At 42.5% G+C, this 16773-nt stretch overlaps 1 protein-coding gene across 5 annotated transcripts; it reads right to left on the bottom strand.

Moving 5' to 3' along the window:
* Positions 1 to 2893: 2893 nt before the first annotated feature.
* Positions 2894 to 16031, bottom strand: PDP2 (pyruvate dehydrogenase phosphatase catalytic subunit 2). 5 transcript variants are annotated; one of them, XM_055000721.1, is made up of 6 exons: positions 15934 to 16031; positions 12173 to 12239; positions 11374 to 11466; positions 10890 to 10955; positions 7568 to 7892; positions 2894 to 7351 (listed from the first exon to the last, which is right to left on the bottom strand). In XM_055000721.1, exons 5-6 carry the CDS (start codon positions 7851 to 7853, stop codon positions 6243 to 6245), a joined length of 1395 nt encoding a protein of 464 aa, XP_054856696.1. In that variant the 5' UTR covers positions 7854 to 7892; positions 10890 to 10955; positions 11374 to 11466; positions 12173 to 12239; positions 15934 to 16031; the 3' UTR covers positions 2894 to 6242. The 5 variants fall into 5 exon arrangements, with proteins under 5 accessions (XP_054856696.1, XP_054856697.1, XP_054856692.1 ...); XM_055000722.1 differs by having other exon boundaries at positions 2894 to 7321; XM_055000717.1 differs by having other exon boundaries at positions 2894 to 7892.
* Positions 16032 to 16773: the final 742 nt, after the last annotated feature.

Below are 16773 nucleotides of genomic sequence, written 5' to 3'. Positions count from 1 at the left end.
AATAAGCTTATAAATGTATGAAACTGCCATACGCCGAGCCATAGATCCATCTATGGTAGCATCTTTCTAGGATCTCAGACAGTGAAAGATTTTTCACAGACACAGGAGATGCCAAGGAATAAAACTGGGACTTTCCACACTCGAGCATATCCTCCATCCCTGAGCCGTAATCCCATCCTAAAGGAAGTTTGCTCCAAGCAAGCCTAAGTTAATGCTAGGGACGGAGTCTCTTTTCGATATCAGAGCCAAGGCCTGGAACATGTGAACGATAATAAAATCCCCACCTGTACATGTGCGGAGTGCCTTTTCTTTTCACCGCCGTGATCCTTGTATAGCTAGGTTCAAAAAGCTGGTCTTGAGCCCTAGAGTTGAGATGAAGAATGACTCTGGGAGGGGCAAGGTCAGCAGAAGGCTAGCAAAGAGAGCAGATCGAATAAGAGAACATCTTTCAGTCAAGCACCACCTTTTAAAAAAAAACACTGGGCTGGTTGCTGCAGATGTTTTGCTACTATTGATACTTTCTTCCAGTGCAAGTAAATGTCTGCTTACACAAGAGGATCTTTCACTAGCAGAAAGGATCCACAGAATCCAACCCAGTATTTCTCCCCAGAGACCATGTTTTACTGCATTCAGTGTAGTTTTAAACAGGGGTCATTTCATGGAAAAAGAGCTGGAGGAACTCATTAGTGTAACTTATTAGCATATGCCACACCCCTTGACATCACCAGAAGTGTGCCATTAGCTTGACTGATTTGCATATGCCACACCCCCTTGCATCACCTATCCTGGCTGTTTTGGACCCAATCCTGGCCATTCAGGGCCAAAATTGGGCCCCAAATGGCAAAAAGGGGCTGAAAATGGCCGAAAAGGGGCCCCAAATGGTCAGGATCAGGCCACTGCTGAGTGGGAGAGTGATCCACCACCTGTCAGAGGCCCAATCTGGGCCGTTTCAGCCCCAATCCAGGCTGAAACGGGCCCAAAATGGCCGAGTCAGGTGGGCGGGGTTAGATGACATGTGACCTTTTTGGGGAACTGCCAGAACTGTGTTCCTGCACGTTCCCCCTCAAAATGAGCCATGGTTTTAAACATGGCTGGCATTGATTATGCATTTGAATTGTATATTATCTTGTTCTATGGCTCTTTAAGACCTGACTTGGATAGCCCAGGCGAGCCCGATCTTGTCAGATCTTGGAAGCTAAGCAGGGTCGGTCTTGGTTAATAATTGGATGGGAGACCTCCAACGAAGACCGGGGTTGCAGGCAATGGCAAACCACCTCTGTTAGTCTCTTGCCTTGAAAACCCCAGCAGGGGTTGCCATAAGTCAGCTATAACTTGACGGCACTCTCCACTGCCGCAGTGGTTCTTTAAGTGGTGTTAAGCTTTGAAGCAAGACACGGACAGAAGGATGAGAAAAGGAGCCTTAGAGGTTGCCAATTCTGGGTTGAGAAATTTCTGGAGATTTGGGGGGTGTTACCACTAGAGTCTGTGGTGTATCTCCAAAGCTGCAATTGCAAGAAGAATTGATTTCATTCTGGGAGAACTCCAAGAAGTTGGTAACTCTTTTAGGATCAGATCACAGGCCATTCTGAAAATAACTGACTTATACAACTCAAGCCTCTGATGTAACCTTAAAACAATTCCTATTGTTACTCTCCTCCAAGGGAACCATAAACGAGGCAGCATAAAACAGAAAAACTCTTGTGTACACTTGCTACGAGGAAGTTACCCTTGACGGCTACATTATTAGGAGGATTCCATGCCAAATCCTGTTGTCTGGGATTCTGACCAGCAACTAGAACACAACCAGACCAGAAGTGCAGCAGGATTTGAGTCCTGTGGCAGCTCAGAGGCCAACAAGACTTTCCAAGTATAAGCTTTCAAGAGTCAATGCTCCCTTCTTCAGATACCTGAAAATCTTGTTGGTCTCCAAAGTGCCACTGGACTCAGATCTTCTGTTTTACGGCAGAGTCAGACTAATATAGCTACCTCCCCGAAACCAGAAGTGATGAATCACCTCCATGTGCTCCATCCTGGGGCTTTCCTATTACCAATCGGCTTGATCCACAGAGCTGTCATTACATTAGATACTTACAACGCAGAGTGAAGTCCTCAGCAGAGTTACTCCATTCTAATGGGCTTAGACTGAAATAACTCTGCTTAAGCTTTCACTGTCAGCTGGGTAGGGGAAAGGAGGGAGCCTGTTGTCTAGATTGAATAGCATTCAAAATGACCACTGGCTTTAACTTCAGGTCATTGGGTGATTCGAAACCCAAATGCTAGGGATTACAAACAAATCTTCCAGGATTGCTGAACTGCTCTCTCTTGGTATTTCAAGATTTTTCAGAACAATAAGCATGCAGGCTGGGATCTGAAGAATTGCACAATTAGTTCCACAAACTACAGGCTTGCCACATGGCCAACCACACTGGAAGCAGAGGGGACTTTTGAAAGCTGACTGTAGTAGGACAAAGGCAGCAGCTGTTCATACAGAAGGGCCTTAGTTCAGTGGGAGCCATCAGCAAGGGCTTGCAGAATATCCCAAATTCAATCCTTGGCATCTCCAATTAAATTATCTCAGACAGCAGGTAATGGGGAAAGACGCCTTTCTACCTGTGACCCTGTAAAGCTACTGCCAGAGGCAATAATAAGCTAGAAGGACCAGTGGGTAGGCGTGGTGGAGAGAACCCTCTCTATACAAACTGAAGTCCTTGGGCACACCTAATTTAGCTAACTTTCTCTAAAGCGTCATTTGTTCTTAAGGTGGTTGGCTTGATCTGGCATTTCCTAGGCATCTATTCTTGCACTACCGTAAGTTAGAACATTATACTGATTTCAATTTCATCAAGGAAGGCACAAAAATGTTGAACAAAGCAGTAAAACAGACTTCATAACACACTTTGCATGTCCCATTTTAGGGCTTTTATTTCCAAATAGATGTTATTTACAAAGAAGTTAAAAAAAGAACAAAATATCTTTAATAATATGTTCTCTTCGTCCCACTAAGCAAGAATGCCACACCACTAACAGTGTTCAATAATCTCACTCCAAAATATACCCAGAAGATTTCTAAATGGCAATGAAATCACACACAAGTAAAGATATTTCCCCCTAAAAGCAGATATAATTTTATTCAAATAGGCACATTAACAATATTGCTAAATAAGTTCAATATGTTAAAATAACAGGGATTTCTGTACTTTAACTGCAGTTCTTTATTATACAGTATTGTCACTATGAGACAATCCCCACCCCATGCCAAAAATTCATTTTCAGCAACCAAACAGAGCCCGGGCACTGGAAATTGCTCTTGAAATTAACCACATTGAAGATTTCAGCAGATTTTGCCGGTTCAACACTGGGCATGTTATTTGGGAGAGGGGGAAACAGAACACAAGAATAGCACACAAGACGAGCATGTAGGTGAGAAGCAGTGAATGAGGGACATGTAGAAGTCCCATCAAGAAGCAGTGTTGTTTCTGTCTTACATTTCAACAGCTGCTGGCTAGAAAGAGCGGGATGTACAGCCAACAGGATTATTTGAATATCAGTTAAACACTCAGTGCTGACCTTTGAAGTTCCCACCTTCTCAAGAACAATACTGATTACCAGGGCTTTTTTCAGCTGGAACGCGGTGGAACGGAGTTCTAGCACCTCTTGCAAATGGTCATATGGCCGGTGGCCCCGCCCCCTGATCTCCAGACAGAGGGGAGTTTAGATAGCCCTCTGCATGGCTAGAGTGGTGCAGAGGGCAATCTAAATGCCCCTCTGTCTGGAGATCAGGGGACGGGGCCACCGCCCACCGGCCATGTGATCATTTTTGCAGAGGGCGATTTAACCTTTAAAAAACTCTCCTGTTCCACCTGACCCGAAGTGATGTCATTGTGCGGTCCTGAGTTCCACCACCTCTTTTCCCAGCTAATTACCACACTCCCTATTCAATTAGAAGCACAGCAGCAGGAAAGTAAGTGCTGGGTTTATTTTTTATTTTTTTTTTACAGAGAAGAACACAAATGCAAATCTTTAAAATAGTGATTACCAATTTAACATGTACAGTGTAATGATCATTAACGTTTAAGATGTCATGTGCGCTTTCGAGACACTGTGTGTCATTTATCCTGAAGACACAAAAAACGTTGCACTCACACTACCACAATATCAAATGACAGCAGATCAGGAGCCCTCTTTAAGCAGGTGTTAGAATCCTGTGTTTGATATTAACTCGAATTGGTTACTCCAGTTAAGCTGATAACTGATTCCAGTTAATAACGAGAATCAGTTATCAGCTTTATGGTTGTTTGGAACAACACTTAGGGCTCCAAATAATAATTTTAAAATCCCATCACCTAGACACACATTCGTACCCAACAATATTTTCAGTTTAATTGATGTACAGATCCATGTTGTATAGGGTTCTTTTTAAAGTGCTGGTGGAAAGACAAGCTTTCCAGTGAAGTATTTTTAGAAGTTGATTACCAATATAAAGTGTTTACAGACCTTACAGGTCTTAATAGTTGTTGTGAGGCTGGCCTTTTGCTTCCTTTCCCATCTCAGCCTTCTACTTAACCTCTTTCTTCCCTTAATGTAACTGAGCCTACATTGTACTCTGGAGGAGTGGAAGTTTACAAAGCAGATTTCCTATCAGCACCAAACTAATCAGTCATTGCATCTTCATACCTTCCTCTTTTTGCAAACCACAGTATGAATGGTTTTAACCCCACATCTCTCCCCGGGTTTTTTTTCCTGCAACTACATTATCAGAGGTGGCCTTCAAACCTGTTCCAAACTTTGACCGATAGAATGGAAAATTCCAAATGCTCGACTGGACATTTTCCATTATAGGGTAGCTGTAGTTTTTTCTGTAGCAGTCAAATGTTGCCACAAGTGTCTTTATGTTTTAAGTGCTGGCTTTGAAGTAAGGCTGCAACTTTATCTGGACAGAACACTTACTCGAAATGAAGTGCGCTATTAAGTACTCAGCGAAGGAGCCAAGTTATTAGCAACAGTTATTACAAAGCGCTAATAATTTAGGGAGCATTCAGTCACAAAATAGCGCTGCCTGCAAATTCAAGGCTGCATTTCTATAGCCCACAAATATTCATTCATCAAAAAATCACAAGCACACACGTGCACACGCACGCACGCACGCACACACACACACACACACACAGACCCCCATGAATAGCATTGGCATAGGTCCAATATCCACACATGTTAAAATTCATTAGGGTAGGCTATTTTCTGTAACGCGGAAGAAAACTGCCAAAGTTTCTTGCAAGAATAACTTGGCTAAGCAAAGTTATTAGGATTTTTTTTAAAATGGTAAATTTCAATAGACTTGAGAACTTTTGAGGCCCTGGTACCACACTGGGTACTATTATGGCACAACAGCAATTGATACAACTAGCACACTTAAATCCCTGCTGCGCTGCATGAATGTGTTCAAGCAGCAATTAGTCCAGTGCACAAACAGTTTCACAGTCAGAACAAGAAGAAAGCTACCTAGTTTTCAAGCTTTAAATCGGCTACAGCAGAAAGCTTAGTAGAAAAGCCAATCACATTTTTCTTTTAAATGGTTGAAGTGTTGATATAAGAAAGCTTCCCTGCAAGAATAAACAGAGGAACAGATTCAGGGAATACAGTGTGCTCATCAGATGTGCTACTGAAATGTCACGTTCTGGGGCACAGAAACCCTCTCCAACTCAATCCCCTTTTGTGTAACACCCGCTCTCATCAACGTAACCGTTGCCAGTGCAGTCTGGTACTTGGTAGAATTTTCCTCACTGGCTGAGACTCCACATGCAATCTTTCAATCAACAGCTACTTTTGAGCCTGGGCTTCAAAGTTTCACCCACTGTTTTGGACAAGCCTGTGCTAATCTCATTCAACAGCAAGCTGCCTTTGTACATGCCGAGGGCACTGGTTGCCGATTTCAATGGTGATGAGATTGAGCCGTCTGCATGTAGGTCTTGCTTTTACTTGTTCTATAAACAGCTACCTACATCTTTGTCTCTCAGTCTTTTCAGCACACAACTGCCCTTCTCCTTCCCCCATCCCAGACGTCTTAGAATTTTGTTCTAATACATAAATAAAAGTTTTAACACCAATATTAGAACAGCAGGATTAGACCACTGAAGAGACAGCTAGGGGACTTCAACACAGTGGCATTTCTAGGCATTTCATGTATAGCAAAAAGACAGTCCACAGAATTAGCACAAGTAAGATTCAGTAGCTAACCAGGCCCCTTATTTATTTTCTTGGTAGTAACTGTCTACTGTCTCAGAATTAAAATGCACCACAGTAACCGTAATGTCATCCCTATACATGCGTGCCAGGTCATCGGGAAGAGTCAACATTGCCACAAGCCTCTCTTGATCCACCTCTCCGTATTCGTTGTTCCCAACTGCGTGTCGGATGAGGTGGGTAGCTACATTTCCATCATAAGAGTGAACACGCTTGGCTTTCCTCTGTAGCAGCAGGTTCTGCATGTAACCCCGCTTGGCTGTTTTTTTAAAAGCAAGCCGCATTTTCTGCATTTTTGTTTCAAGCAGGTGTTCCGCAACGAGCTTGACCACCTCTTCATTGCTCAGCATGTCCCACAGACCATCGGAAGCTATCACTAAAAATTTATCCTGACGCCTTATTTTGTGGTAGGTGACTTCTGGCTCCGCAGTTAAATAAGGAGGGGTGTGGTAGTTGGGCGGTACGTACTCGTAAATGTTTAATGCTTTGGTTTCGTCCCTGTTTCCTAGCACGTTGTGCTGCAGCTCCTGACTCCATTTGAATTGGACGTCTCCAAATGCCCGAGAAGGCATAAGGACGCCCAGCAGTCTGTCGTTCACCAAGAGAGTGTCCTCTTCAGACTTTGGGTGCTCCCGTCTTAACCTCAAGACTTCTGATTTATTGGAGGCGTTGTGGTCTCGTGTTAGAGGGAGGGCAGACCATGATCCGTCTTCATTTTGAACGCCGAGGACAGCTCTGCAGTCTCCAGCATTGGCCACATGCAAATGAATGTTGTTGACGTGAGCCACGCACGCTGTTGAGCCTGAAAAAGCCACCTGAAGGGCTATGTTCCTCATCAGTTCATTTTCTATGGGAGCCTGAACCTCCAATGACAGGTCTGAGTCCAATCTTTTGAACGCATAGACCAAGGCTTCCTCTGTTGTAAAGCCCGAGTCCATGTCCAGTAAGGCCTGCCAATAAACCCTGAGTTGTTCCAAATATAAAGAGGCTACTTCTTGAAAGAACCTGTCGTTTGGATGCTTGTACCATTGCAAAATTGGCAGAACAGGCTTCAGAGACTCCATGGCAAATTCGATTTCCTCTAGTTGTTGCCGAGGCAGGAGAGAAATGGCTATATAAAAAAACAACCTCTCACTGACCGTCTGGGCGCAGGCATAACCCGCGTGACCGTCGAAGATCCCAAACATCATCCCTCTGGTCTGCAAAAATGCAGCTGCGCTTCGACGGTCTTCGCTCGGGCTGTTGGCAGCCAAGTGGCTACTCTCAAATTTCAGCACCGAGCTAGGGTTCTTCCCATCAAACTCGGGTATTGTATAGGAGAACTCACTTGCTCTTAATATGTCATCTATTTGTGACGGTGTCAGATGGAAGGAGAAGTCTTCTTCTTCTGTTGAGGTATGTCTGAAAGCCTTACTCAAGGTGAGAACACCATCCTTGCTTCCACTGGTGTTTGCCCCTGCAGAGGAAAAAAGACTTTTGGAAAGCAACCTCCTCTGGTTTACTTTCTTCTCATTTGAAATGTACCTGGAATTCAAATGTCCTTTTCCATGAAAAGCACAGATGCTGCTTCTTGCAGAGTTTATAAGCCGGGAGGACAAAGTACTGGACATCATAAGAAGACTTCTGCTTTGAACCAGGATGTTTTGGAAAACCTAGAGATAAAAAAAGTTGTTGAATTAGAAGACAAGCAACAACGCTTCATGAAATCCCTACAACAAAGTATTGATATCAATCATTTAATCGTACTGTTGCACTATTGTGAAAAGGGCGTATTAGAGATACTTTTCAGTGACATTTAACATTAGAGAATACTCTAACCAAAATGCTGACACAGGTCACCAAAGTTACTATTGGGCTCCCCTTGGGCACCTTGATGTCCAATCACATGTGCCGCCTGACCCTATGCATATTTACTCAGAAATTCACAGAATTCAGTGGCATTTCTAACTAAGAGCACAGAGAATTGCAGCCTTATCTAGAAATAAGCCCCATTGTTTTCACCAGCATCAGTCAGATAACAGCATATTCAAGCCTGTCATGTTCGTTCTTGCAAAATAAATTACTTCCCAAAGAAGGCTGCAACGTCCAACTTTCTGCAGTTATTTTCTTTTAAAAATGCTCTCACCTGATCTTCTAATACTAATACTAGTATCAATTACTATGAATGAACTGCAGTAAATTCAAATGAAGCGGTAATGTGCCTCCTGAGACAAGAGAGGTATGTGGCAACATCTCACAAAGTCATTCCGGGAAAGATCAGAGTTCTGTTTGATCCTAGTTACTGACACAAAATGGCAAAATAAACAGGTGATATAAAGCACAAGTTCCTTTGGTTCACAGGCTGCATTTCTATCCACGATTTCTTGCGAGTAAGTCAATTCCCACTGAAACCAGAGAGATCTGTAAACATGTGGAGAACTGTGCAGTTATTATCAGAGAGTATAAAAGGTCCGGCAACACACCTGCATTGACAGAAATTTGACCCATAAAAGCTATCGCCTTATTATTGTGCATCCCTGAGATCGACAGGGAAACAGTTCCAGACTCATTCTTTCTCTCGTACAGTTTCATGCTGAACTTTTAATTCAGAAGAACTGAACTGATTTTATAAGCCTTAAGAGCAACATGTGTTTTCAGATCTCACCCATGAATTTGGGTTTAGTTCACTCTTCAGCCGTTTCTGGGGGATATAAAGATTCACGCTGGCTTTCTTTAAGAATGACTTTTGAATGACTTAGTAGATGAGGCGGCTCTTATCTTAACTGGCACTCTGACATTCTGTGTAGCTCCTTTTATTAACATATTACTGGCATCATCTTTTTTTTTAATAAAATTTTATTGGTGAGTGGAAAAACAAAAGAAAATTTCCAAATTTAAGACATATAATCCCATTTTTTCCCCTTACTCTGTCCCCCACTCTTTTCCTCCCCCCTCCCTATTGACTTCCAACAGCTTTCCAACCCTTAACCCTTCTTATTACTTAAATCTATTTCATTTATATTTTCCTACCAACTTTGAATCATAATATCTCTTACTCTAAGCACATTCTTATTCTTTTACATAAACTCTATCAAACATACTATCAATATAGTATATCTCATATCAATATAACATAACAATATAATATAATATATAGCAGGGATCGCAGTCTCTCTTACTTTAAACTTATTCTATTTCTTTTCTTTTAGGCATATACTCCATACTCAAATACGCTATCAATATAGTATATATTATAGTAATATATTATATATTGTATGCTATGCCACCAATGTAGCACAGCACACAACACCATATAGCATAACCACATAATATGTTATAATGTAAAGTCTGATCCACTAACCTGTTATTTTATGTTATATATTACTGGCATCATCAAAGCTTTCACACTTTGCAACATTTCCAAACTTCTTTTTTAAAGAAAGAGAAGAAACGTAAACTTCCCTTTCTAGATAAACTCAGACTGCTTAGAATGTCTGCCATGTTGCGACTGTTCAAATGCTTCCTTTTAAAAATATTTTGATGGAAAGAATTTTTGGCTTATGTGGACACATCTAACTGTATGCACACCTAAAATTTCAAATTCTGGAGACTGATGTTATTTTTGTTGTCTGTGGTGATTTTTCATTTGTGTTCACAAAAAAACCTTAACATCAAAATAATTCATGTTTTTATTGCCATTTCCATCTCAATAATTCCATGCTGGTCTACACAGTCTGGGATTCTGCAAACCGAATACAGTGCGCCAAACTCAGGGAAGCAATGAGGCACCCCACAGTCTCCCAGTCCATTCATTCCTCTTCCTCCAGGTCCCACCAATGAGGCCATTAGAAGAAGGGCAAGGCTCCAGCTGGCTCAGCTGAGACAGTGCAATCCTAAGAAGAGTTACTCCAATCTAAGTGCATTGATTTCAATGGGCTTAGACTGGAGTAACTCTTCTTGGGATCGCAGTGTAAATGTTGTTAGTCTTTAAGGTGCTATTGGACTTGTTTAAAATTCAACTTCTTTTTTTATTCAACTGAGAATACTATTCCCCCAAAATGTTTTGCACTGAGTTTTAATTTCCATTTGCATTGAGCTTTGATCTGCTTCTGGAACAAATGTTTTTGGTTGAAAAGAAGAATGAGAACAATATAATAAATTAAGGACCGCTGCTGGGCTTGACAACTCCTTTTTGTAGTTGCAGCGACGGCACAAAAAAAAAAAAAAGGTTTCACCAAGCTCCTGGAAGAGCCTGGTAAACACAATCAGTGGGTTGTATTTGGTTCAGTGCATCATAAGATACACAAGTTTTACTTAAACTATTGGTTCAAATCCTTTTTACAAGTTATCAGATTTACAGTGCAATCCTAAGTCAATTTACGCCAGTCTAAGCCCATTGATTTCACTGGGCTTAGACTGGAGTAACTCACCTTAGAATTTCACTGTTAAAGTCGGTTAACATGCCTATTTTCATTCTTTTCTTGTGCTACACTTTAAACACAGCAGCCGTCTTCCCACTAAAATTGATGGGACAACTCCAGATATAAGCTCCAGCCTTAAACACGCTTGCAGGCATTACCCACTGATTACCATGTTTATGGAAGGCAATCTCCATACAGAAATGCTTTTATGGGTATGATAAAGAACTGTTTTTCCAAATGTACACTTACGTTCTAGTTACTGGAAACTTCTTGCTGACAGCCGTGCATTTTCCAAAAATGGACTAGTCCTTAAATCTGTGAAATCATGAAAAGAAAATAAAGCTTCCAGCTAAATGAGTGTTTGACCATTGTATCCCACACTCCATTCACTAAGCAAGATTCTCCGAGAAATTTGCACACCAAGCACATCAAGTTGTGCAATGCAACTATTCTTTTATTTCTTCTTTGTGTTAAAATCTATATCCCACAAGTTCAAAGTGGCTCATGAGGCACCAACACATTCAAATGAAGCGTCAATAGAAATACAGTTAAACAGCATCTCTCGAGAATAAATCATACCATTTCATTGGCCAGTTTTCATGAATAAAATAAATACTTTACTGATGTAGCACGGCATGTAAATATAGCCCATTCTGAATGCACAAGTCAAGTTCTTTTTTCTATGCCTTGAAGTAACTGGAGACAAAAGTAGGACTTTCAGCGAATGACTTACTTACTGCTGTTTTCTCCACTGCACCTTTCTTCCGTGATACTCTCTTCTGGTTTTCTCCACTGTGCAGGATCACATACTGAGATGGTCCCTCACCTACCATGCAGGGCATGAACACAGAAGAATGAAATGCTGCAGCACTGGTTTAAGAGAGGCGGCGTTAAATCAATAGACGGTGTTTCTGAGTCAGGGACAAGGTCTTCGTAAGCCCTGGAGCAGAGCCAACATCCTTTATCTCCTTTCGAGATTTACAGTGCAGTCCCAAGAAGAGTTACACCTGGATAAGTCCATTGATTCCAGTGGACTTAACTCTGTTTAGGATGGCAATGTTAGCCCAAAATTATGGCTTTGCGTACAAGCGTAACTGATGATATTTAATAATTTGTAAGAAGGCAGGCGTTACAAACAATGCTTTTCACAAAAGACAGTAACCTTTCTCCATTTTCCTTTTGTGATTCCTCCAACTGTTTGTTTTATTTGTATTAAGAAAGGCCATTGCATTTCATGTGTTCTCTGAACAACTGAATTTTTTTACTCTTTCCTTTCCCCACATTTTTCACTACCCTGCTTTGCGATCGCCCTCTTCTATCCTCTCTTCTTTCCACCTACAGTCAAGAAGATGGTTTCTTTCTGGCTGCAGAAACCAATAGAATCAAGTAATAACAGTGATTTTCATGTAAATACTTCTAGCTCAATTTTATCTCAAGTTAGGAAATGATTTTATTTTGTGAGCCACCTCGAGCAGGTCTCTGGAGAAGCGGCACATACATTTTCTAAACAAACAAACAACTATTTTAATCACCTTGTTAATGATCCATGCCTGCACTTTACTTTGGTATTCAACCTGTGCAGATATCCTTCTTGTAAACCTAAGGCAAAACAAAATAAATAGTTTTTTAAAGGAAGTTAAACCATAGCTTTTACAAATGTAGTTAGAACGGAAGCTGTCCTTTCCTCTAGTTGGACAACAGACCTAGGCAGCCCACAGACAAGGTAAGGGTTTCCGCATACCAAGTTTGCAGAAAAATATCACTCTTTTTAAAAAAAACCAAAGAAACAATAGAACAAGCAAAGAAAATCCCAGCAAGGGCTGCATGGGTACAAAGCCATCCCTTAGGAACAGAATTTTAGAAAGAGTTGAAAACTCCAATAGAGAGGAAAGAAAGCACCTACAGCCGCCCCCCCCCCCCACACACCCTGTTTTCAGACAAACCGAAAAAGAACTCCCTCGGGCAACGCAGGGAAGAGGAGGGAATAGGAGAAACACCTGGCTGTATTTTCAACTTGGCTGGACTTACTGCGCAGCAGTCTGCAGAACAGCCAGCCCCAAAGTCTGCAATACAGCATTAGCACTTAGATTGGAGGGCGGCTGCCCTTTCCTGAAGCAGGATCAGATTCTGGCTCAGAGTAGGGGACACACAGTGCAATCCTAAGCAGAGACACCCCAGTGTAAACCCAGTGATTTCAACAGGCTCAGACTGGAGTAATTCTGGTTAGGATTGCAATGACAGTCTAGAGAGTGGGATTTAACGCCCTCTGCTGTACCATTAAGGTTGGAGGCCACCCCACTAGTCTCCCCCCCCCACAACTCTGATTCTCTTTCCCGAACAATTGCTTTGATCCCCCAGTCAACACATTTTTGTGGGTCCCCAATTTGTTGTCAATCTAAAACTCTACTGAAAATGAGTAAGTAACCTTTAACGTTTCTTCAATGTCAGACAAATTTATACGAGACTGCATTTGCCAAAGCCCTCCTTCGTCAACCTCCATACAGTAAGTTTTGTTTTATTTGCTTGGCAGGTCAGTCAAGGTAACGTTATTTTAGATCTTGATACAGAGCAACTGCCTTGTCGACTGAAGCTAGGCTCCGAATGAGTCTGTTTGTTTACTTTTTCTCATGACACGGCTGCTAAAGAGGTGCTGGCAAGTATGACAAAGTCAAAAAATGCCAGCAACAGTTTGCAAAAGGAAATGGGCGAGGGTAGGGGAACGATGAAGAATCCAGCATTTACAGCAGGAATACACTGACATCACCTCAGCTGGTGCCAAATTATAAAATACAAATACATATTTGTACGCCCACATAGACAAATGAAGCATGGAAATTGACCTTATATTAACATTACAGCTTGCAAGCGGAATAATCAGCAACAAACATGGAACAAATTAGATTGTCAACCTTTTCTTTAATGACAGCTGCTTCTGAATAATGAAAAATACTCTAAGCTACTCCCCGCACCCTGCATGTTGCCAATTTTTGTCCTGTTTCCGAAAGAGAACACCAGTTAGGAAAAATGCCAGAAATGAAGTTATCAGCTAAGCAGGAGAGAGAAAAAATCTATGAAATAAAAGCTTTTTTGGGGTGGGGGTGGTGGAGGGAGCCGAGTACAGGTATTTTTGTAATCTTTTCCTGGGTCTTCTACAGGATGCATGAGTTATTGGTTGCTCATGAGCTACCTTTTGGAGACCCCTGGTTTAGATCTATTTGCTTTGAGTTTCCAAATATTGGCAGAGTGCCTAGAACACTTTAAATGTCTTCTATGAACATTGGTATTTAATTTTGTTTAACACATTTCTTGCCTGTCCTTCCTCCAAATGTGTTCTCACCCACCCACACCTATTTTAATTTGAGGTTCGTTTTAGAGGCAGAGGCTGTCTCTCAGTTAGTTTCATGGCACGGCAGGGAAATGAATCCAAGTCCTCCTGGTCCTCGTTTACTCTAACCAGTATTGCACACTGTATCTTCCCTCTCCCTGCTAGGGCTTACATTGGAGCCATGCTTCACAGGGTTGCACTGACAATCTGGGACTGGCCCCCATGATCTAGTTCTGGAATCTACAAACTGAAAATCATTTTGAAGTGGGCTTTTGAATAATTATATTGCTACTATCAATTTGATCTGCAGCAATCTACCGGTGATAATATTTAGTGCCAATGAAAACCCGGCTTTGTAGATCAAAAATCAACCCAGTTTTATAGCCCTGTTTGCAGAGGCGATCCTTTTTCTCCTGTTGCATGTTGGACACTAGAAACAGATTCCAGAGTAGTAGACCCCATGCTAGCCTGCTGCAGTAAAACCACAAGGAGTCTTTTTGTACCTCAAAGACTGACTTTGGTATAAGATTTTGTGAACTAGAGCTCTGCTATCAAATGTACCAAATATATATTCAACTGGCAAATATAAATTTAGATACCCCCCACCCTCCAAAAAGTGGTAAATGGTGAGATCAAAAAGCAATGAAATGCAATATATTAGAGTTGTTAAAAGATCAACAGCAAAACAATAATCACAAGAAATGAGACTTAAGAGTGGTTGAAAATGGTTTACAGAGTCCACAGCTGTCTGAGCTATGCCAGTGTGGAGGCGTAACCTCTCTCTTGTTATAATTTATTGTTGTGTCCTGTGATCCATCTCCTGAAATTAGTATATCTGATCTTTCATTCTTCATTTTCTACTTCTGAATTCTTATAATAATAATCACAACTGCACTTAAAATCTTTATGTTGTATAAGATCATCTGCTGTTTAAGTTATATTCATTTACTTTCAGTGGAATCCTAAAAACACTTTCCTGGGAGTAAGTTCCCATCGATAGAATACACCTGATCTCTTTGTTTTATTAACTACTATTGGTATTGGCTGGCTAATCTAATATTTGAATGAGCTCTTGTTACTGCAAGGCTTAAAAGAGTTGATAGTTTGTTTTATTGTGCCTGATTCCAATGTAAAAACAGAGGGTTTTTTTTTAAGGCAATAACATTTAAACGCTGCAGTCGGGGTTGCCAGTTCTCGGTCTGGAAATTCCTGGAGATTTGGGGGGATGGAGCCTGAAGAGGGCAGGGTTTGAGTAGTGAAAGAACTACAGTGGGGTATAATGCCATAGAGTACACCCTTCACACTAGCCATTTCTTCCAGGGGAACGTTGGATATAAACTGGAATTTCAGTTCTCCAGCCACCACCTGGTGGTTGGCAACCCTAGTAAACCTAGAGTCTCATTTCACCACACAACAAAATCCACCCCACCGAAAAATCAAAGCGGCCGTTGGGAGTGGACCAAGGGCTCAGGCCCGCCCGCAGAACGCAACGCCATTGGCTGCAGCCAGGGGCGTGAGGAGGACGTCACGGCACGAGTGGGCGGAGCCACAGACACTCGCCATCACGCTGCCTGAGAAGGGGGCCGACTTCAGTCGAAGGCGGGCTTGGGCCCCGACACCTGTTCTGGAGCGCAATCCTGAGAAGAGTTATGCCAGTCTAAGACCACTGAAAGCAATGGGCTTAGACTGGAGTAACTCTTCTCAGGATTGCACTGTGAGCCACGCCTGTGGCAGGCTGACAACCAAATCAACCCCGCCGTCTCCACATGGGGATTTCCTCCGGAGGAAGCGAGCGGTGGCTTTCTGCAAAGACCGCAGTCACCACAGCCCACAAATAATAGGGAACTGGTGGCCACTTTGGGGGCCTTCCACGCTCCTCTCTGAGAGGCAAATCCTCTCAGCTGCGCCCCTTCCTGGCCTCCCCGTTTTCGCCCTCCTTCCTTGCTGCAACGCCTGAGCGCCCCTTACCCGCTTGGTCTGTGAGGCGGCGGCGGCGGCGGCGTCTTCCTGTCCGTTTCTGACAGAGTGCGACTCCCCTGGCCGAGCCGCTCTTCACCACTCCGCCCTTTCTGTCGGCCGCCTTCGCTGTCCTGGCCTCAAGTCTCCGCCTCAGTCTCCGCCTCTGGGGCCGGCGCTTGCTCGCCCGCCCGCCCCCTCTCCCGGTGTTGCGTGAGGCGACGGGTGGCGCGGCTCTGGGGATGGCGGTTTTTTCCCGGTCCCCGAGTGAGAAAAACGGCTTTCCCTTCCTTCCCCCGAGCCTTGACAGCTAAGCTGGGCTTGAGAAGAGGCTAGAGGGCTTTTTTCGCCCTTCTCTCTGGCTGCGTTGCTAGATACTGTGGTGGCATTTAATTTTATTTATAGCCTGCCTTTGTCGCTGACTCACTAAATGAATAAAAACATCATCATCAATGTCATTTATAGTCTGACTTTCTCACTGAGACTCAAGGCGGATTACACAGCGTGAAATTAGTACAGTCAATATCAAGGGCATTTCCATAAACAATGCCATAAGCACAAGTTTACAAAGGCATAGCATAATACATACAATAATATATACAGAAATAAAATATAATGTTACATATACACAATAATATATTATAAAATATAATGTTATACACACACACAAAAGGTCCTCCAACGAACGGTACATTCATTGCACTATAGCAAAACCCTAGGTAAAATTATTTAGATATTTATAACCCAGCTTTTCTCCCCAGTGGGGACCTAAAGCAGCTTACTAGATCATTCTCCCCAATGCTTCTATTTTTATTTTCACAACAAGCAGGTTAAGCTGAGAGTGATTGACCT

This window comes from Eublepharis macularius, chromosome 16 (genome assembly GCF_028583425.1).
Source record: "Eublepharis macularius isolate TG4126 chromosome 16, MPM_Emac_v1.0, whole genome shotgun sequence".
NCBI classification, from domain to species: Eukaryota; Metazoa; Chordata; class Lepidosauria; order Squamata; family Eublepharidae; genus Eublepharis; species Eublepharis macularius.
Note: the sequence above shows the minus strand (reverse complement) of the source record. Positions and strands in the feature narration are given on the sequence as shown.